At 47.1% G+C, this 21,949-nt stretch overlaps 1 protein-coding gene and 1 long non-coding RNA gene across 3 annotated transcripts in view; both read right to left on the bottom strand.

Moving 5' to 3' along the window:
- The window catches only part of LOC144671598 (sialic acid-binding Ig-like lectin 12), a 63,211-nt gene that overhangs the window by 35,795 nt on the left and 5,467 nt on the right, over positions 1-21,949 (bottom strand). Inside the window, exons 4-8 of one of the 2 annotated variants that reach the window (XM_078533607.1) lie at positions 20,406-20,693; positions 18,951-19,208; positions 11,383-11,479; positions 10,605-10,686; positions 9,172-9,674 (exon numbers count right to left, since the gene is read on the bottom strand). In XM_078533607.1, the coding sequence (XP_078389733.1) occupies positions 9,426-9,674; positions 10,605-10,686; positions 11,383-11,479; positions 18,951-19,208; positions 20,406-20,693 (974 nt within the window). In that variant the 3' untranslated portion in view covers positions 9,172-9,425. Of the gene's footprint in view, positions 1-9,171; positions 9,675-10,604; positions 10,687-11,382; positions 11,480-18,950; positions 19,209-20,405; positions 20,694-21,949 lie in introns of those variants that run through there. The other variant, XM_078533606.1, reaches the window with a different exon arrangement.
- Positions 1,033-5,875, bottom strand: LOC144671620 (uncharacterized). Its single transcript, XR_013573960.1, has 3 exons — positions 5,715-5,875; positions 3,172-3,231; positions 1,033-2,353 (listed from the first exon to the last, which is right to left on the bottom strand). It is a non-coding gene; the product is annotated as an uncharacterized LOC144671620 (long non-coding RNA).

Below are 21,949 nucleotides of genomic sequence, written 5' to 3'. Positions count from 1 at the left end.
TTCCTGTTCATGTGTAACAGGCTCATGGGGCTGAATGGGTCTCCTCCTATTCCTCTGCAACAGGCTCAACAGGCTGAATGGACCTCCTCCTGTTCTTGTGTAAAAGACTTAAGGGGCTGAGTGGGCCTCCTCCTCTTCTTGTGAAACAGGCTTGAGTTTCTGAATGGGCCTCCTCCTGTTCCTGTGCATCAAGATTGAAGGGGCTGAATGGGTCTCTTGTTCCTGTGTAACAGGCTCGATGGGCTGAATGGGCCTCCTCCTGTTCCTTTGTAAACGGTTTGAGGGGCTGAATGGCGCCCTTGTAATGAGTTGACATACCGGAAAGGTGTCTACTTGAAAGAGGTAACTTTATTACAGGAAGCTTTTCTGAAGCTACATGCTTGAATGAGGCCTTCGACTTGAAAAGCCACGCACGCCGAATACTCGCACTTAGGGCTCATTTGTCACCGTCTACAGGGACAGATATGTTACTCTCTAATAGGCAGTAGGAAAGAGCTATACCTTCAATTGCGATGTTTCCTCCCCCATTTTATTACATTTCCTAATTACAAAGAACATTTTAATCGAGAGCATATAAATATATACAGGTCAGGTGATTAAAGATTAAGCTTCTGAGGTGGTTTCCTTATTTGGTTCGAGCGGTGTAGCACTACCACTTGAGCTTCTCCCACTGGATCGACAGGATCAGGGACTGCAGCATTGGGTCCATCATTAGAAAGTGGCACTTCAGGTTATGCATCTCTACAGAGACACCAGGCATGTCTATTCTAGGTCAATCTGTCACCTCAGGGATTAATGGGTCAACGTTAATCACAGGCGGGATAGCTGGTAGTTGCAATGTCTCTCTTCCCCTAAGATGAACATCATGTATTTGAACAACCCGGCGGATCCTGGTTGTTCCCACACGGAAACTGTATCTCTTACAGTAAACCTTCGAGCTTTGCCACGAATATCGTGAAACGATTTTTGATTACTCTGATTCTTCTCTACCCTCCCCTCTGAGTTTGGAAACACCAGGCTTAACCATGTTTTTTTGTAACCAGTCTCGGCCCAGAAGACAAGGATCCTCACCTGTCGCTATGATCACTGGAAGCTGGGCTGTCTGTTGCCTGGAGGACACAGGTACTGGGACGAGGTCCTTTCCCTGTATGGACTCTCCAGTGTGTGTCTTCAGCTGAGCCATTGTTTGCTCTAAATTCAGTGCCTGGGTAGCCTCATTTAGCTATTTAAATGTGGGCTCTTCCACCACTGCATCTGAGGCTCCCGTGTCTGCCTCCATTACTAGTGGCTTCCCATTCACTTGGATTGTGATGGTTATAGGTTCAGTTTTTACCGCTGTGACATTGTACAGGGAATAGACGTCGGTATCAGCAGCTTCAGGCTCTGTTATATTATTCACATCCATCATGTTGGTCCGCTGCCTTATGGGCTGTCTCGATATCGCCCTGCATTGCTTTATTACCCGCCCCTTTCTTGTGGCAGCGATGGCATTCTGCCCCCTTGAACCTGCAGGTCTCCGGTACGTGCTCACCACCCACATCGAGAACAGACCAACTTCGGAGCTGCTGCTGAAATACTCCCACGGAGCCTTTTAGTTTCTGGAGCGGCAGAGACTGTCTCTCGCTTGGCGGCTGTCTCTCTCTCTCTCTCTCTCTCTCTCTCCGGTTTGCGCCTCACGCCCGGCGGTTGTTTCCTACCCCAGCTGAGGAGCGGCGCCATGTTGCACATCCTGTAAAGCCCGCCAGTCTCTCCCAGCACTTTCCATGCCTGGCGCTATTTCCATGGCGTGCTTCAAATCGATGTGGGCTTCTGCGAGTAAACGGCTCTGAATGGCGTCGGGGTGAACGACACAAACCAATCGGCACCGCAACATGTCGTTGAGTGTGTCTCCGAGGTCCCAGTGCTCAGTCACCTGCTTCAACTTCACTCTATAGGTTGCGATGGACTCTCCCGGGGCCCTTACTCTGGAGTTAAAATTAAACATCTGCATTATTACCCACGGCTTCGGCTGGAAATACATCTTCATGAGGATGACTAATTGGTAAAAAGGTTTAGAATTGGGTGTAATACACGTCACTGTCTTCAGCTCTGAGACTGTCAATCCTCACCAAACAATTCTTCCCTTCCAAGTTGCCGATTATTTTAGCACGTCCCACGAATGTGGCCATCGCATAATTGGGATCTTTGGTGTATGTGATGGTATATTTCAAACTATGCCAATATTTATACCAAGCTCCATGCAGTGCTGTGTAAGAGTGGGAAGGAAAGTCAAAGCTACACGGAATAACCACACAAGAGCTGCTGATGGCCCTCCGAGGCAGTGCCTTCATAGACCATCCCTCTGACGTCACTCCTGAAAGGCAACAAGGGAGGGGACAGGACATCAAAAAGCAGAATATTACTTCAATGGAGAGAGACTGCAGAATGCGACACAGAGGGATCTGGGTGTCCTTGTACATGAATCACAGAAAGTCAGCATTCAGGAACAGCATGGAATGGGGAAGGCAAGTGGAATGTTGGCCTTTATTGCAAAGGGATGGAGTACGAAAGGAGGGAAGTCTTGCTAAAACTGTACAGGGCGTTGGTGAGAGTGTATCAGGAGCAGTGTGTACAGTTCTGGTCTCCTTACTTATGGAGGGAGAGACTTGCATTGGAGGCAGTTCAGGGAAGGTTCACTGGGCTGATTCCTGGGATGAAGGTGTTTGTCGTATGAGGAAATGTTGAGCAGGTTGGACCTGTATCCATTGGAGTTTAGAAGAATGAGAGGTGATCTGATTGAAACATAGAAGATTCTGAGGTGGTGGGGGGTGTGACAGGGTGGATGTTGAGGGGATGTTTCCCCTTGTGGGGGAAATCCTGTGAAGCAATAAGGATGTTTTACTGCATTAAAGGCGCTATATAAACGCACTGTCATTCCTATTGAAACAAGCTCTCTGATGCAAAAACAGGAAATTCTGGAAAAACTCAGCAGGTCTGACAGCATCTGTGGAGGGAGAAACAGAGTTGACGTTTCGAGTCCGTATGAACCTTTTTCTTTTGCTATATTCTCCGAGTCGCTATTCACTCACTCTCTGTGTGATCACTAACCCTGTTCTCTAAAATTAAATGTTCACTTCCTCAATCCAGGAAAGAATCAAATTCCCTGAGTTCCGATCAGTAATGAATTTGTACCTGGCAGCAAGCTGATGAAGATCAATATCAGACCGACCACTCCCATCTTCAGTTCCTCGCCTAAATGGAAAATGACAAAGACAGAGACTTTTTCAGAAATTGCCCCCAGCGTCTCTTCCTCAAACAACAACAACTTGTGTTTAAATGGCACCTTTCAGGGAGTTAAACAGCCCCAGGGAATAAACTAATGTCAAGACAAGGAAGGAGAGATTGAGAAGGGACATCGCAAAGCGATTCACCAAACACGGCAAAAATTCATGGTCCTTCACTCCCTCTGCTGGGGGTCCAGCTTTTTCTCTCAGTGAGTTAGGCCCTCACAATCTCTATTGCACTATTCTGCTCTATCTCTCTCTCACACACACATATTCTCTCTCGCTCCCTCTCCCAAACACACTCTCTGTGGCCTCTCTCACAAACACACTCTCTCCCGCTCTCAAACGCAGACACACACTCTCTCTCTCAATGACAATCTTGCTCTCTATCACACACACCCATTCTCTCTCTCTAACACTCACAATCTCTCTCTATCACGCTCTTCTGCTCTGTCTCTCTCACAAAAACACACTCTCTGTCTCTCTCACAAAAACACACTCTCTGTCTCTCTCACACACACACACTCTCTGTCTCTCACACACACACACTTTCCCACTCTCAAACACACACACACAAACTCTCTCTCTCGCTCTTTCTCTCTGACACGGAAGGTTGTGGTTTGAAGACCTGCTCATGATTCAGCTCAAAGCCCAGGCATACACACACCAGTGAGGGAGTGCTGAGGGAGTGCTGCACTGACAGAGGGTCAGTACTGAGGGAGTGCTGCACTGTCAGAGGGTCAGTGCTGAGGAAGTGCTGCACTGTCAGAGGGACAGTACTGAGGGAGTGCTGCACTGTCAGAGGTTCAGTATTGAGAGAGTGCTGCACTGTAAGAGGGTCAGTACTGAGGGAGTGCTGCACTGTAAGAGGGTCAGTACGGAGGGAGTGCTGCACTGTCGGTGGGTCAGTACTGAGGGAGTGCTGCACTGTCAGATGGTCAGTATTGAGGGAGTGCTGCACTGTCAGAGAGTCAGTACTGAGGGAGTGCTGCACTGTCGGTGGGTCAGTACTGAGGGAGTGCTGCACTGTCAGAGGGTCAGTGCTGAGGGAGTGCTGCACTGTCAGAGGGTCAGCACTGAGGGAGTGCTGCACTGTCAGAGGTTCAGTATTGAGAGAGTGCTGCACTGTAAGAGGGTCAGTACTGAGGGAGTGCTGCACTGTCGGAGGGTCAGTACTGAGGGAGTGCTGCACTGTAAGAGGGTCAGTACTGAGGGAGTGCTGCACTGTCGGTGGGTCAGTACTGAGGGAGTGCTGCACTGTCAGAGGGTCAGTACTGAGGGAGTGCTGCACTGTCAGAGGGTCAGTACTGAGGGAGTGCTGCACTGTCAGAGGGTCAGTACTGAGGGAGTGCTGTTCTGTTAGAAATGCCGTAATTCAGATGATGTTTGAAATTAGAAACATGCCTCGTGTAAAATTCTATATCATCAGCTCAATATAAATAGATTAGTCCTGTACGTTTCACTTTACTGCAAATTGTTCATGGTTTCATTTCCTTAGAAACCAGGCTCGTGTGATCACTATTTTTAAATAATGTTTGTTATTTTGAACAAGGGGCCATGCCTGAACAGATAACTGTAGGATCAAGCGGCTCGGTTTTTTCTTGAACCTTGCTTCATTCAGATGTTTGCTGCTGGACATGAGCTCATTAATGTGTGAATGTAGAATCGGAGTCACCTCAGTGAACAGCAGCATCGGTTGAACAGCCTGATCGGCAATAAGAACTGCTGACACAATGTCCGTTCAGAACAACTCGGTCCCCGATCAGAGAAACAGCCTCAGACAGAACCAACTGACGCTGGAATCGATACAATTCATCAACGTGTTGGGAGTTAGTTTGATGACGGAGATGGAGTGTTACTGGGATGGATGGAACCCGTCAGGATCAACAGCTCGATGTACGATAAGGAAAGGATGAGCTAAGAGGGGCTGGTCACAGACAGACAGAGCGTGTGAAGACTCAACAGGCTAATGGCAGGTGAATAGCTGGAAAGGTGTCTTTTCAACACAAGGTTTAGACACAGAACTCGGTGTTTGATCAGGTATTTCAAAACAGAGAAACTCTTTACAGGGTGAATGGACCTTGTCAATAATCCATCCAGCCAACCTCGCCTGGAGATTAGTCCAATATTAGACACTAAACCGAGGCCCCGTCTGCCCTCTCGGGCGGGTGTGAAAGACCCCACAGCCACTATTTGGAAGAAGAGCAGGGGGGAGGTCTCCCCGGTGTCCTGGAGCCAGTATTTATCCCTCAAACCAACATCACTAAAAACAGATGATCACATTGCTGTTTGTGGGAGTTTGCTGTGCGCTAATTGGCTGCTGCATTTCCTACATTACAACAGTAACTACACTTCGAAAAAAGGGTGAACTCAATTGTAAAGTGCTCTGGGACATCCAGAGATCATGTTATACAGAAGAGATTTGACTGGAGCAGCAAGTGCTTTACTTACAGGAGAATGAGTCCCCAGGGTTGTAGAGTCAATCCTGTCAGATGAATGACTAACTGGAGACACTTCAGGGAGCTGATCTAATTCTGTAAATGTTCAGTTTACCAGGATCGGAGGCGAGATGATCTTCCTCTCCTGACTGCATCGGACAAGAGGTGAACTGGCTCTGGTACGAGGGTCAGTGTTAATACAGTTTTACTGCGTTTGAGGGAGATGTGAAACTGGGGAAGTCACGTGGTTTTTTGGTGTGGTGACTCCATGTCTTTATTTGGTGCAGCACTCATTTAGTTCATGTCATTGTTTCAATGCTCCAAAACCACAGGGCATTCTGGACTATTTCTGCCTGAGTTGCTGTCACAAACACACAGTCTCACAGAGAGGCACAGACACGCACACGCACACACACACAACAAATGAACATACACAAACACTACACAGGAACACACAAACACACACGAAGACGCACACAAACAGAAACACACTCACACGCTCAATAACACACACACACACACACTCACGCGCAAATACACACACACTCATACACACAAACACACACATGTGCAAGCACATACACACACACATACACAGAATCTCTCTCTCTCTCACACACACACAGACGCACACGCACATGCTCACTCTGTGTGAGTGGGTGGGGCAGAGAGAGTGAGTGATTCACGGAGTGAAACCTCCCTGAATGTGGCTGGTGTGTTTAACATTTGAGACATGCAGACAGGATATAGTTAAAACGTGAAGCCACAAGGAACGAGTGTCTTTCCCCGTGACTGTCTCTCTGTGGGTTGCCTGTGGGTGTCTGTGGGCTCGAGTGAAATCATGGGATGGATTCACAAGGCATAGACTCGGAGTTGGCATCGTCCCGCCACCACTCGCTGGTACAGATATTCTGCAGTCATGTGGTTATCTGCCAAAGACGCAGAGGGTGGAGGAATGATGGACAGTGCCATGCTCATTATCACATCCATTTGCCCCCTTTCCACCCTACCATCAGCATGTGCCCACACTGTTGACCCTTGCCCAGGTCCCTCGCAGCTGCTCACTGTTACCACATAACAGTGTGAATCAGAGGGAGTTAACCGGTAGGGCCGTTGTATCCTTGCAACATCGTAAACATGGCCAAAAGGATCCCCCTGGTCACCCCGGAGTGTTACTCATAATGTAAACACAACGTATACAGCTCATCCAGTCTCTGAGAAGCAAAACTATGACACTAGAGCACCAACACTGGCAGGAGGCTGTAATTACAGTGTGACATGTTGACAGGGGAGTGCTCCATTACCAATGACACAGGAATTGAAATAATGAGAAGGGCATGTGCAAACAGGAAGTGTTGCCTTGGAGGATGGAATTATTCACTAGAGTACGTATTAAATTTGAAAAGAAAAAATGTACAGAAACATCATTCATGGGATGTGGGCATCACTGGCTAGGCCAGAATTTATTGCCCATCCATAATTGTCCTTGAGAAGATGGTGGTGAGCTGACTTCTTGAACCGCTGCAGTCCATGTGGTGTATCTACACCCACAGAACTGTTTGGGAGGGAGTTGCAGGATTCTGACCCAGTGACAGTGAAGGAATGGTGATGTATTTGCAAGTCAGGATGGTTAGTGACATGGAGGGGAACTTCCAGGTGGTGGTGTTACTTTGTACCTGCTGCCCTTGTCCTTCTAGATGGTAGTGGCTGTAGGTTTGGAAGGTGCTGTCTAAAGAGTGTTGGTGAGCCCCTGCGGTGCATCTTGTAGATGGTGCACACGCTGCTGCTACTGTGCGTCATTTGTGGAGTGAGTGAATATTTGTGGATGGGGTGCCAATCAAACGGGATGATTTGTCCTGGATGCTGTCGAGCTTCTTGAGTGTTGTGAGAGCTGCACTCATCTAGGCAAGTGGGGAGTATTCCATCACACTCCTGACCTGTGCCTTGAAGATGGTGGACAGGTTTGTGGAATCAGGAGGTGAGTTACTCACTACATGATTCCCAGCATCTGGGCTGCTCTTGTAGCCACAGTATTTATATGGCTAGTCCAGTTCAGTTTCTGGTCAATGGTAACCCCCAGAATGTTGATAGTGGAGGATTCAGCAATGGTAATGCCATTGAATGTGAAGGAGAAATGGATAGATTCTCTCTTGTTGGAGATGGTCATTGCCTGGCACTTGTGTGGCATGAATGTTGCTTGCCGGTGGTCAGCCCAAGCCTGGATATTGGCCAGGTCTTGCTGCATTTGGACATGGACAGATTCAGTATCTGAGGAGTCATGAATGGTGCTGAACATTGCGCAATCATCAGCGAACGTCCATAATTCTGACCTTATCATGGAATGAATGTCATTGACAAAGCATCTGAAGATGGTTTGGCCGAGTACACTACCCTGGGCATCTCCTGCAGTGATGTCCTGGAACTGAGATGACTGACCTCCAACAACCACAACCACCTTCCTTTGTGCTGGGTATGACTCCAACCAGCCGAGTGTTTCCCCACCCCCCCACACCCCTTATGACATGACAGATGATGTGTTCTTGGTGCACTAAATCCACAATGGTCACATGATCGCGCTATCACAACAGTTTTGCAATTTGTATTTATTACGAGATGCATGCACTGAATTCAGGAGAAATGAATCGACCAAGACATCTAGAGATCTTAAAAACTAAATTAAAATATTTATTAACAAAATAAAAGATTTCAAGCATGTACTTAAGGCAGCATTTACTACTAAAGCAAATCCTAAAATTCCTAATTACCGTGTCTTCCAGTTACATACCCCGTTTAAAGCAAGAGTCTAAAATAGATTTTAGATTTAAAAACAAAACCAGCGAGTTAACACAGTTCACACTTGACCGTGGAATTCTAAACGGATTTCTCCAACTTTAGTTACTGGACATAACAGACTTATGTACAAATGCCTGGAGGCTTCTTCGAGCCTGCTTCACACACTCCTGTTAGATCTTACATGGCTCCCAACAAAGCCTTTCATTCTCCTTTACAAATTTTTCTCTCTCTTTGATGTGTAAATTCCATCGTTCCATATGTCTTTGGAACTGTAACTTTCCCATAATATAATAACTTTCATGTTGCCAATATTGTCAGTAAACTTTGGGAAAAATTAAAACACCCCTTAGCCTTGCTTATCGGGATAGTTGTAAACAGACAAACATGCCTTTGAAATCCAAACAATCCCTTCACTTATCTAAAAATGCAAATTCCCTTCACACCTTACATGCTAAGGCAGCCTCCATTTCAGCATTTCCAGTACATTTCTGCACCTAGCTTCTTTTGATAACCTCAAGCTTGCAGTATACCTGACTCCAGATGTAATTAAACCACACAGACAGACCCATCTCCACTCACACCCATAAACCTACTTTACAACAAACCAGAAAAATATTATAAAAATTATTGGACTTTCATACCACCCGATTCACAATGATTCTAGTTTTGCTTGGCTCCTTGATGTCACACTTGTTCAAATGCGGCCTTAATGTCAAGGGAAGTCACTCTCACCTCACCTTGTATTAACAGATGCAAAATGATACACAATTCATAAGCTTCTCACAATCCTTGATTGCATGAAAAAAGGTGCAGCATTCAGAAAGCTCACTCAGAGCTGATAAAAAAAAGTTGAGCAACATCATATTTCTGTTAATTACTATTTGACCATGTTGGCTGCACACACCCCACAGCCCCACTCCCTGTTTCACACTCAGTTTTTCTGTAATCCTATCTGTGTGTATTCCGTGTCCTCGCTCCTGTGCACAGTCCTGTCACCACTGGGCAGCTTTGAAATGTTGCTATTGGCGTAGAGAAGGTCGTCGGGATTGTCCGGGTTCCCATGTCCAGCCTCGCCTCCCAGTGGACCTTCAGAGAGATCCCGGGGAGCTGGGGTCTCCCCCTCGCTAGTTGTGTCTCTGGTTGTGTTCCGGGGATCAGTAATCAGCACGTTCTGTTTACCCTACAGAGAAATGGAAACAGAAGACATCCACACATCATTTACTGGCACTGACAGGGTTAAATTATTGTGCAGCCTCATGAGTGTCAGTCGTGGCTCAGTGGGTTTAACCCTTTTTCTCGCTCTCTCTCTTTCCCTCTCTCTCTCTCTCTCTCGCTCACCTGAGTCTGGAAGCCCGACGTTACCATCTGAATCGTGATATTTGTGCTCCATTATTCAAAAACACAGGGATCCAAAGCACCTCAAGCCAGTGAAGGAATTTTATTGAAGGGAGTCACTGCTATAATGGTGGATCTTATATGGCCACCTGAGAGGGTAAACATGGTCAGCATTATACAACTGTTCTGAAAGACGGCACCTCGAACACTGCAATGTTCTCTCAGTGCTGGCTCCTGACAGTGCGGCACTCCCTCACAACTGCCCCTTCGAGAGGGCAGATCTGCTTCAATATGGACCCTCCGACAGTGCAGCACTCCCTCACAACTGCCCCTTCGAGAGCGCAGCACTGCTTCAATATGGACCCTCCGACAGTGCAACACTCCCTCAGTATTGAACTTCCGACAGTGCAGCGCTCCCTCAGTACTGAACCTCCGACAGTGCAGCACTCTCTCAGTACTGAGCCTTCTCCAATGCAGCACTCTCTCAGTACTGACCTCCAATGGTGCAGCACTCCCTCAGTACTGACCCTCCTTCAGTGTTGCTCTCCCTCAGTACTGACCTCAGATGTATCGGCATTTTTGTGCTCCGGTTCCTGGAGATAGAGAGACTCAGGGAGAGAGAGAGAGAAAGAGAGAGCGAGAGACAATGCTATCAACTGAACCATTACTGACTGCACAGTTAGAAATCAGTGGGTAACCCGGCTGAGAATCTGGGACACGTGTTGTCCACACACTGAGATTGAAGCTTTGGAGTGAGTGTAAACAGCTCCTGTACCTGGTGCTTCACAGAGAGTGGCCTGGGGGTCAATGCAATGTCACTGGTCCTTGAAACTCTCTCCTTCGTCGCTGTTTTTCTCCTGCAATAACACAATATCACACTGTGGTTGTCATATAGCAGAGAGTCAGTGCAGCACAGACACTGAGCCCAATGTAACCTTACACCAACGGCTGGACTGACTCTTGTTGCAATAAGGGATATCAGCGTGACATCACTATAATGGAAGTGTGTCATGTGACCCAGTGTTAGTTTGACTTTTGCTTTGAGCAGAGCACACACACACAGCTCTGATGCCTCCAAGCTTTATCCGTATGTATAACTGTTCTTGTGCCGAGTCTTGATAAATGAGCCCATAACATTCTCACCTAATCCCTGCGAGCGATTGTTGCTTTGTGTCTTGTACAGTAAATAAGCCCAAGGTATTATATCATTATAATAACACTCCATATCTTTGCCTCCCCCCCTCCACCGCTGCCTATTCCTCCCATAGTCCTTCAAATGTTACACCTTCAAGTATTTATCCAATTCCCCTTCTGAATGTTCCTGTTGAACCTGCTTCCACCGCCTTTTCAGGCATCGCCTTCCAGATCACAACAACTGATTATTATTCATCTGGATAACGGGCAATGAAAAACACTCTCTGGATCATAAGGGACATAGAGACCACTTAATGAGAGGCGTCTGGCGCTTAACACAAGGGAAACAATCACCGACTTAAGGAAAGAACATTGAAGTAAATGTTTATATTAAAATCAAGTTAAATCTTCACACTTACTTTCTCACACAGTTGAAGATGAAGATTCCAGCCAGGAAAACACTCAACATGATCCCAGCCGTGAGTAATCCTACTGTCCATTTATTGGAGTCTCTACCTGTAAAAACAGCCATTAATTACTGCACTACAGTTTTAGAATGATGCGCCGATGTATCTCGAGAAGCGATACACTCACTCAATGTTTAAATACTCATTCTCCAGCAATGCTGACATTTAATGTACATCCCTAGTTTCCCCGTGAGAAGGTGGTGGGGGGTCTTCCTCCTGAACCACTGGTTTGACCCAAACTGGGAGACCAGTTCAGAGGGCCGATAAGAGTTAACTACGTTCGTGTTTGAGACTGGAGTCACATACACACCCAGACCTTTTAAAATGGACAGGTTTCCCTCCCTAAAGGGTCAGTAGTGATCCACCTCATAAATGTAATCTCCTTGTATGAATCAACTAATCTCACTAATATAATCGATTATCAGCTCATTATCACAATGCTGATTGTTGGGATCTTGCTGTGCACAAATCAGTAGTTGCGCTTCCAACAATACAACAGTGAGCTCACTTCGAAATTGCTTCATTGGCTGTCGAGAGTTTCAGGAATTTCTAAGCAATTTATGATTAAATGTCTTGCATTTCGATATAACCTATGTAATATTTATATGTAATATTTATCGATGTAATCTATGTAATATTTATATATAATATTTCTCGATGTAATCTATGTAACATTTATAGATGTTACAACACAGCAGTTGGTAAAGGCTGTTGTTTAAAATCCCAGAGGGGAACTTTAAACAACTGTCATAACCTATATTTTCCAGTGGAATGTTTGATTTGCAGCTCTAAATTCAGGAATAAGACCACCAGTTCTCGAGGGGTTTTAATATCAAACTAAATAAGACATTTGTCAACTTACAACAAGTTAAATATAGACACATGGCTAAAAGTTACAACGATCATAACTTTTTAACAAATTCCCAAACTACTTTCCTCTAAGACAACCAATTGACTTTAAGCAGACACCAGGCAAAGCATTTTCACCTTACAAATTCCAAATAAGGCTCCTTTCACTTTGGTTCCTTTGGAGACAGGTGTAGGCTTATGGCTACGGCTGCTTTGATGTTACAAGCCTCTGACTTCCACACACAAAACTCTCTCAGGTCTCTCAGCATCTCGTTTTGGACCAGTGTCCCACATGTCGCAGGTTGACAGGGCAGCCATGCAGCACACTCATCTCTGGCCATCCGTGTGGTGACCAGCACTTCCCAGGAAGCATTAAGGGGCGGTCACACAGGGCCAGGAAAGGTGCTAAGTACAGCCATGATAACCAAATCTCTCTCTCTCTCTTTCATACTGCAGGAGGACCATGTCGGGATGATGGACCCTGGTGACCTAGCTGTGTGCCTGATGGTGCACGGAGGCTGTAGAAGACGGAGGAGAGAGCGACTGAGGCTCCTGGCCGCACAAAGGCAGGAACAGCAGCCTCATGATGAAGGGGCAGCGGAGGGTCTCGCATACGCTGCTGAGGAGCGACAGTGAGCCATGGCTGGTCAGCGCCTAGCGACACCCAGGGTCTATAGACACCGCCTGTCATTCCTGCAGCTGACTGACAACCAGCGTCGCCGATGACTGTGCATGTCTAGGTAGCTGTTGGTCACATCTGCCACTTACTGCAGGACTTGGAGCCAAGGGAACATAGAGGGCATCCACTGCCAATGGCTGTGAGAGTGACCGTGGCGCTCAATTTCTATGCCATGGCTCCTTTCAGGGCTCCACAGGTGACCTCTGTGGGATTTCACAATCCTCCAGCCACAAATGCATCCATGAGGTCCCGGATGCATCTTCTCCATGGCAACAACTTTGTGCATTTCGCCCAGGACCGGGACAGCCAGGATGAAAGGGCCATTGGATTCGCCCTGATCTCGGCATTCCCATAGGTGCAGGGTGTGATTCACTGCACTCATGTGGCGCTCAGATCTCCATCACTACACCCAGTGGACTTCATCAACCGCAAGGGATTCCACTCATTGAACATGCAGTTGGTATGTGACCACCAGCAACGCATCCTGCAGGTATGCACACGGTTTCCAGTGAGTGCGCACATTGCCTACATCCTGAGTCACTTGCAGATACCCACAGTTTTCCAGGGTCCACAGAGGCTGCAGGGTTGGCTCCTTGGGGACAAGGACTACCCGCAGAGGACATGGCTGATGACACCCGTGCGGCGGCCTCAGACTGCAGCAGAGCGACGCTATAATGAGGCTCAGGCAGCAACTCGTAACTTGGTAGAACAGACCCGGGATGCTGAAGATGTGGTTCCGGTGCCTGGACCAGTCTGGTGGAGCCCAGCAGTACAGTCCACAGAGGGTATCGGACATCATCATTGTCTGCTGCGGCCTTTACAACCTGGCGCTGCAACTGGGAGAGGAGCTGGCTGAGGAGGAGATGGAGGAGCTGGAGGTCTCCTCTGATGAGGAGGACGTCGATGGGGATGAGGGTCGGGGTGTAGGTAGAGTGAGATCGAGCTGCCCGGCATCCCTCTCGCGTGCACACTGTTGGAGGCCAAGTATGGCATTAGCGATGGAATTAAGCCGGAGGAGCAATGCAGGAGCAACGTCCTGGGCCAAGGTCTCCGTGACGGCCGTCATCCTGCCAGTGTTGACCTCGGTGCGTTGGCATGCTGGCGCTATCACCTCAGCCTGAAGGCGAACAGACTCCTCCATCATGCCTTACAACCTGAGGAGTGCAGAGGACATCCCTTCCAGAAGTTCCCCAGCTTGCCTTCGCAACTCCAGCAACTGTGACATGACCGAGTCCAGAGGCTCCTCATCTGATTCGGATTCAGCAACGTTATGGCCTCCAGCAGTCTTCCGAGTGCCGGGGACCTGGGAAGTCCCTGCCTCAGCCTGCTGTGAATCAGACAGTGCGAGGTGCTCACCAGATTGTGATCCCGAGGCTATTCTAAATCTAGGTCCCACCGAGGTGTGTGTCTCTGCGCTGATGGAGGGTGAGGGTGAGGGTGAGCGCTGTGAGGGGTGTTCAGGGAGGGTGCCTTCAGATTCCTCTTCAGAGGTTTCTTTGGAGCTCACTTGGAGGTTCTAGGTCGTGGACTCCGTCTGCTGCTTCCCAGATGTGTCTGTGAAAGCAAGGGGAGATAATTAGTGCATGGCAGTGAACTGTGAAAGAGGACACATCACTCACAGCAAGGTTGTCTGATGGATGTTGCACTGCTGGATCCTCACTTGGTAGAGCAGCGCCGACCTCACCGTCAGCACCGGACCGACCCCGGTCATTGCCGGCCAGCTGGATGGCTCTCTTTTCCAATTCTGTCAGAGTTTTGAACTCCGGCATCTCTCCGCCTGTCTGGGACCTTCCCCTCCTGTTGTGAGCCCGTTTGTCCTGCATGGATAGAGATGGGGAAAGTGTATCAGGATGCCTACCAGGCCAGATGATAAGTATGCCTGGCCTGTGTGGGTGGTGAGTGGTCCCACGAATGGGATGAGGACAATGACGGTGTGTGAGAGAGAGTGAATGGTGATGTCTCTTGCACTGGCAGTGAGTGAGGGCCCTGTGGGTGTGTGATGGGTTTGTGAATGTGTGAGTTGGGAGTGATGAAAAGGGTGACTTACCCTGGCGGAACGGAGGAGATCATTCATCCTTTTGCGGCACTGAGCATTGGTGTGAAAAGAGACATTCTGTCAAAGCTTTTCATCTTTCACTCATCAGGACAGAATTGCAAGAATACCAAATCTCAAAGGGAACAACAATTTATACTGCATGAGAAGAGGGTGCTGATTGGCTGGCAGGAAGATAATTGTGGATAAATTGTGGCCAAAGTGGTCAAATGTCCACTTGGCAAACAATTCAATTAGAATCTGGAATTGAAAGTCTAACGATGAACATGAAAACATTGCTGATTGTCGTTAAAACCCCATCTGGGTCACTAATGTCCTTTAGGGAGGGAAATCTGCTGTCCTTACCTGGTCTGGCCTACATGTGGCTCCAGACCCACAGCAATGTGGTTGACTCCTCAATACCCTCTGAAATGTCCCAGCAAGCCATTCAGTTCCAGGGTAATTTGGGATGGGCAATAAATGTTGGTCTAGCCAGTGACACCTCCATCCCATGAACAAATAAAAAAAATACTCACATTCAGTAGGAATTCTAATCGGCTGAGACTGGGAACTGCCTAGGATACTTGTTGCTTCACAGTAGTAGGAGATTTCCTCATCGAATCCATAAGGAACTGTAATAGTTTGACGAGCGAGCGCCTTTCCTTGGGAGATCTTAAACCAGGCGAAATTGTGGACTACTGGATTCCCGTCACTGAAACAACTTAGAGAAATCATATTTCCTTTTTCCGGTGTCATCCTGACAGACGTTTTGCGAGGAGAATCTTTCAAATACAAAATTATCAACACATTAAACACTGAGCTAAAGTCAGGAATGTGACGGAATTCTCTCCAGTTGCCGGGATGAGTGTGGCTCCAACAACGGTCAGGAAGCTCGACACCATCCAAGTCAAAGCAGCCCGCTTGGTCGGCATCCCACACACCATCTTCAACATTCACTCGCTCCACCACCGATGCACAGTGGCAGCAGTGTGTGTACCATCTACAAGATGCACTGCAACTACTCACTAAGGCTCCTTGAACAGCACCTTCCAAACCTGTGACCTCTAACATCTAAAAGGACAAGAACAGCAGACTCATGGGAACATCACCACCTGCAAGTTCCCCTCCAAGCCACACACCACCCTGACTTGGAAATCTATCGCCATTCCTTCACTGTCACTGGGTCAAAATCCTGGAACCCCCTGCCTTACATTGCAGTGGGTGTACCTACAGCACATGGACTGCAGCAGATCAAGACAATGTCTCAAGGGGTAATTAGGGATAGGCAATAAATGTTGCCCATATCGGCAAATGAATTAAATTTGGGCAAAATCATGAGGTTTAAAATCTAAATTTGAATAGTCTCCTTATATAATCATGGACTGGATACAGCTCCAACACTAGCACACGTACAACCTGCACTGTATTCCTCACCTGCAGATAACATCACACAGAATTATAGGTAGTCTTCAGCTGCACATTCGGCCCATCTTTTCTATGTCAGAAGCCAAGACTGTACAAAGTACTCCTGATGCAGTCTCACCAAGAGCCTGTACAGTTGTAACATGCATCCCTATTTTCACATTCAAGCTCCCTTGCAATAAATACCAATGTTCCATTTGCCTTGCTAACAACTTGCTGCACCTGCATACTAACTTTCTATGATTCATGTACCAGGAATGATGTGCTAGTCATTTGAGAGAGTATTCAGGATTCTGATTTACAGAAGACGATGTTTACAGTCACTTGGCAGCACAGACCCTAAGCATTGGTGTGAAAGGAGACATTCTGTCAAAGCTTTTCATCTTTCACTCATCAGGACAGAATTGCAAGACTACCAAATCTCAAAGGGAACAACAATTTATACTGCATGAGAAGAGGGTGCTGATTGGCTGGCAGGAAGATAATTGTGGATAAATTGTGGCCAAAGTGGTCAAATGTCCACTTGGCAAACAATTCAATTAGAATCTGGAATTGAAAGTCTAACGATGAACATGAAAACATTGCTGATTGTCGTTAAAACCCCATCTGGGTCACTAATGTCCTTTAGGGAGGGAAATCTGCTGTCCTTACCTGGTCTGGCCTACATGTGGCTGCAGACCCACAGCCATATGGTTGACTCCTCAATACCCTCTGAAATGTCCCAGCAAGCCATTCAGTTCCAGGGTAATTTGGGATGGGCAATAAATGTTGGTCTAGCCAGTGACACCTCCATCCCATGAACAAATAAAAAAAATACTCACATTCAGTAGGAATTCTAATCGGCTGAGACTGGGAACTGCCTAGGATACTTGTTGCTTCACAGTAGTTGGAGATTTCCTCATCGAATCCATAAGGAACTGTAATAGTTTGACGAGCGAGCGCCAGATTCGTCACCTTTCCTTGGGATATCTTAAACCAGGTGAAATTGTGGACTACAGGATTCCCGTCACTGGAACAACTTAGAGAAATCATATTTCCTTTTTCCGATGTCATCCTGACTGACGTTTTGCGAAGAGAATCTTTCAAATACAAAATTATCAACACATTAAACACTGAGCTGAAGTCAGGAGTGTGACAGAATGGTCTCCAGTTGCCGGGATGAGTGTGGCTCCAACAACACTCTGAAATTTCGACACCATCCAAGTCAAAGCAGCCCACTTGATCGGCATCCCACGCACCATCTTCAACATTCACTCGCTCAACCACCGATGCGCAGTGGCAGCAGTTTGTGCACCATCTACAAGATGCACTGGAACTGCTCACTAAGGCTCCTTGAACAGCACCTTCCAAACCTGTGACCTCTAACATCTAGAAGGACAAGAACAGCAGACTCATGGGAACATCACCACCTGCAAGTTCTCCTCCAAGCCACACACCGCACTGATTTGGAAACTTATCACCGTTCCTTCACTGTCACTGGGTCAAAATCCTGGAACTCCCTGCCTAACATTGCTGTGGGTGTACCTACAGCAAATGGACTGCAGCAGATCAAGACAATGTCTCACGGGGTAATTAGGGATAGGCAATAAATGTTGCCGATATCAGCAAATGAATTAAATTTGGGCAAACTCATGAGGTTTAAAAACTAGATTTGAATAGACTTTTTATATAATCAGGAATGGATACAGCTCCAACACTAGCACACGTACAAAATGCACTGTATTCCTCACCAGCAGATAATGTTACACAAAATAACAGGAAGCCTTCAGCTGCACTTTCGGCCCATCTTTTCTATGTCAGAAGCCAAGACTGTACACAGTACTCCTGATGCAGTCTCACCAAGAACCTGTACAGTTGTAATATGCGTCCCTACTTTTACACTCAAGCTTGCTTGCAATACATACCAAAGTTCCATTGTCCTTGCTAACAACTTGCTGCACCTGCATACTAACTTTCTATGATTCATGTACCAGGAATGATGTGTTAGTCATTTGAGAGAGTATTCAGGATTCTGATTTACAGAAGACGATGTTTACAGTCACTAGGCTGCACAGAACCTGAGCATTGGTGTGAAAGGAAACATTCTGTCAAAGCTTTTCATCTTTCACTCATCAGGACAGAATTGCAAGAATACCAAATCTCAAAGGGAACAACAATTTATACTGCATGAGGAGAATGTGCTCATTAGCTGGCAGGCAGATAATTGTGGATAAATTGTGGCCAAAGTGGTCAAATGTCCACTTGCCAACTAATTCAACTAGAATCTGGAATTGAAAGTCTAACGATGACCATGAAATCATTGCCGATTGTCGTTACAACCCCATCTGGGTGACTAATGTCCTTTAGGGAGGGAAATCTGCTGTCCTTACCTGGTCTGGCTTACATGTGGCTCCAGACCCACAACCATGTGGTTGACTCTTCAATACCCTCTCAAATGGCCCACCAAGCCATTCAGTTCCAGTGTAATTTGGGATGGGCAATAAATGTTGGTCTAGCCAGTGACACCTCCATCCCATGAACGAATAAAAAAGTACTCACATTCAGTGGGAATTCTAATGGGCAGAGACTGGGAACTGCCCAGGATACTTGTTGCTTCACAGTAGTAGGAGATTTCCTCTTCAAATCCATCAGGAACTGTAATAGTTTGACCAGCGAGCCCCAGATTCGTCACCTTGCCTTGGGAGATCTTAAACCAGGTGAAATTGTGGGCTGCTGGATTCCCATCGCTGGAACAACTTAGAGAAATCATATTTCCATTTTCCAGTGTCATCCTGACAGACGTGTTGCGTAGAGAATCTTTCAAATACAAAATTATCAACACATTAATCAGTGAGCTAAAGTCAGGAGTGTGATGGAATTCTCTCCAGCTGCCGGGATGAATGCCGCTCCACACCCAAGAAACCCAACACCATCCAGGTCAAAGCAGCCCGATTGATCGTCATCCCACCCACCATCTTCAACATTCACTCCCTCAATCACCGACGCACATTGTCAGCAGTGTGCGTACCATCTACACGATGCACTACAGCAACTCACCAACTTTCCTAAGACAGCACCTTCCAAACACACGACCTCTGAAACCTAGAAGGACAAGGGAAGCAGATACATGGGAACATCACCACCTGCAAGTTCCCCTCCAAGCCACACACCAGCTTGATTTGGAACGATTTCACCGTTCCTTCACTGTTGCTGGGTCAAAATCCTCAAAATCTCTCCAGAAAGCACTTTTGGTGCCCCTTCACTACATGCTCTGCAGCAGTCCCAGAAGGCAGCTCACCACCATCTTCCCAAGGGACAATTAGGGATGGGCGATAAATGCTGGGCCCGGCCAGTAATGGTCACATCCCGAAAATGAATGAAAATAAGAGTGAACTGATGAGGTTTAACATCCAGATTTGGATAGAGTCTGTATCGAATCATTGACTGGATACAGCTCCAACACTTGCACCTGTACAAACTGCACTCTATTCCTCACCAGCAGGTGATGTTACACAGAATTACAGCGAGTCTATGAGTGGCTATCTCACCCCATCCCCATACCCTTCTCTTGCTTTTCCCTTCATATTTTAATCCAGCTTCCCCCTTAAATACATCAATACTATTCACCTCGACCACTCCCTGTGTGAGCGAGTTCCACATTCCCCCCACTCTCTGGGTAAATATGTTTCTCCTGAATTCCCCATTGGATTTATTAGTGATGATCTTATATCGATGGCCCCTAGTTCTGGTCTCACTCCAACAAGTGGAAATATCTTCTCTACGTCTACCCTATCGAAACCCTCTCATCGTTTTAAAGAACTCGATCAGGTCACCCCCTCAGCGTTCTCTTTTCTAGAGGAAAGAATCCCAGCCTGTTCAGTCTTTCCTGATAGTTACAACCTCTCAGTTCTGGGATTGTCCTTGTCAATCCCACTTGCACCTTCTCCAATGCCTCATTTAATAGGAGACCGACTCCCCCTCCATCACAGGCAGTATGTTCTAACCAATACTTACACTTTACACTCAGAGTAACTGAGTTGACCACTCGATGGTTGGTTTGAGGGTAGTCACACGTACAGCTGAGACTTTGACCATGATGCTCGAACGAAGGGTTAAAGGTCAGTACAGCGGAAACCTCGCCACCGTTCTCTGTGATGTTGCTGACCGAGGAAGTCGACAATTCACTCCAGGTTAGATTGGGGTGGTTATCAGGGCAGGTGTAGAGGCATTTACAGATGATATGTGCAGGAGTCCCCTCCTGTAACTCCTTCGGGAGTACGATATCTGGCTTATCTGGAACATCTGTAATAGAAAGATCCAGATGTTTACAGACAAGTTGAAAAGAGATTTGATTTGTCCTATGATTTTTCAATAGGTTCACAGACACTCAGAAGACAGGAGGAGGCCATTCAGCCCATTGAGTCGATGCTGTCTCTCTGCAGAGCTATCCAATCAGTCCCATCCCCCCCGCTCTATCCCTGTATCCCTGTGAGTTTATTTCCCTCAAGTGTCCGTCCAATTTCCTTTTGAAATTCTCCATTGTCTCCGCTTCCACCATCCTCGTAGGCAGCGAGTTCCAGCTCATTACCACTCGCTGTGTAAAAAAGTTCCTCCTCACATCCCCCCCGCCCAAAACATTCAATCTGTGTCCCCCAGTCCTTGCACCATCAGCTAATGGCAACAGCTTCTCTTTGTCTACCTTATCTAAACCCTTCATCATCTTGTACACCTTGATCAGATCCCCCCTCATTCTCCTTTGCTCCAAGGAGAACAACCCCAGCTTCTCCAACCGAACCTTATAGCTAAATCCCTCATCCCTGGACCCATTCTGGTCAATCTCCTCCACACCCAGAAATAAATAAACGGTTCAGAGCAGTATTCTTATTCCCCAGTTTTACTGGTGTTCTATATTAAGCTATCTCTCCTTATCACTAACCAGTGCCCAATCTCTCCTTATCACTGACCACTGCTTTGCCAAATTTCATTCCATCAGAAAACATTATCACTGAGGGAAACTTAGTGATGCCAGCTTCAATGTGTGATAGCAGATTCTGCTCTGGAATTCCACGTAACTCCAGGCTGACATCCTCCAGTTAACACATGGGGATGTGGAGCAGTTGCTGGAGAAGTTGCAACAAACATAAAACTAAAACTTTTTGACACAAGTAATGATACTCAGACTGTGCAGCACTCACACAGCACTGACCCACCAACGGTGCAGCACTCCCTCAGTACTGACCCACCAACGGTGCAGCACCCCTCAGTACTGACCCCCCAACGGTGCAGCACTCCCTCAGTACTGACCCTCCAACAGTACAGCACTCCCTCACTACTTATCCTCCGACAGTGCAGCACTCGCTCAATACTGACCCTCCAAAAGTGCAGCACTCCCACAGTACTGACCCCCCAACGGTGCAGCACTCCCTCAGTACTGACCCTCTGACAGTGCAGCACTCCCTCAGTACTGGCCCTCTGACAGTGCAGCACCCCATCATTACTGACCCTGTAACAGTGCAGCACCCCCTCAGTATTGACCCTCTGACAGTGCAGCACTCCCT

The sequence above is a fragment of the Cetorhinus maximus genome, chromosome 33, assembly GCF_964194155.1.
Source record: "Cetorhinus maximus chromosome 33, sCetMax3.hap1.1, whole genome shotgun sequence".
NCBI classification, from domain to species: Eukaryota; Metazoa; Chordata; class Chondrichthyes; order Lamniformes; family Cetorhinidae; genus Cetorhinus; species Cetorhinus maximus.
The sequence above is the reverse complement of the archived record's forward strand: the minus strand, read 5'-3'. Positions and strand labels throughout refer to the sequence as shown.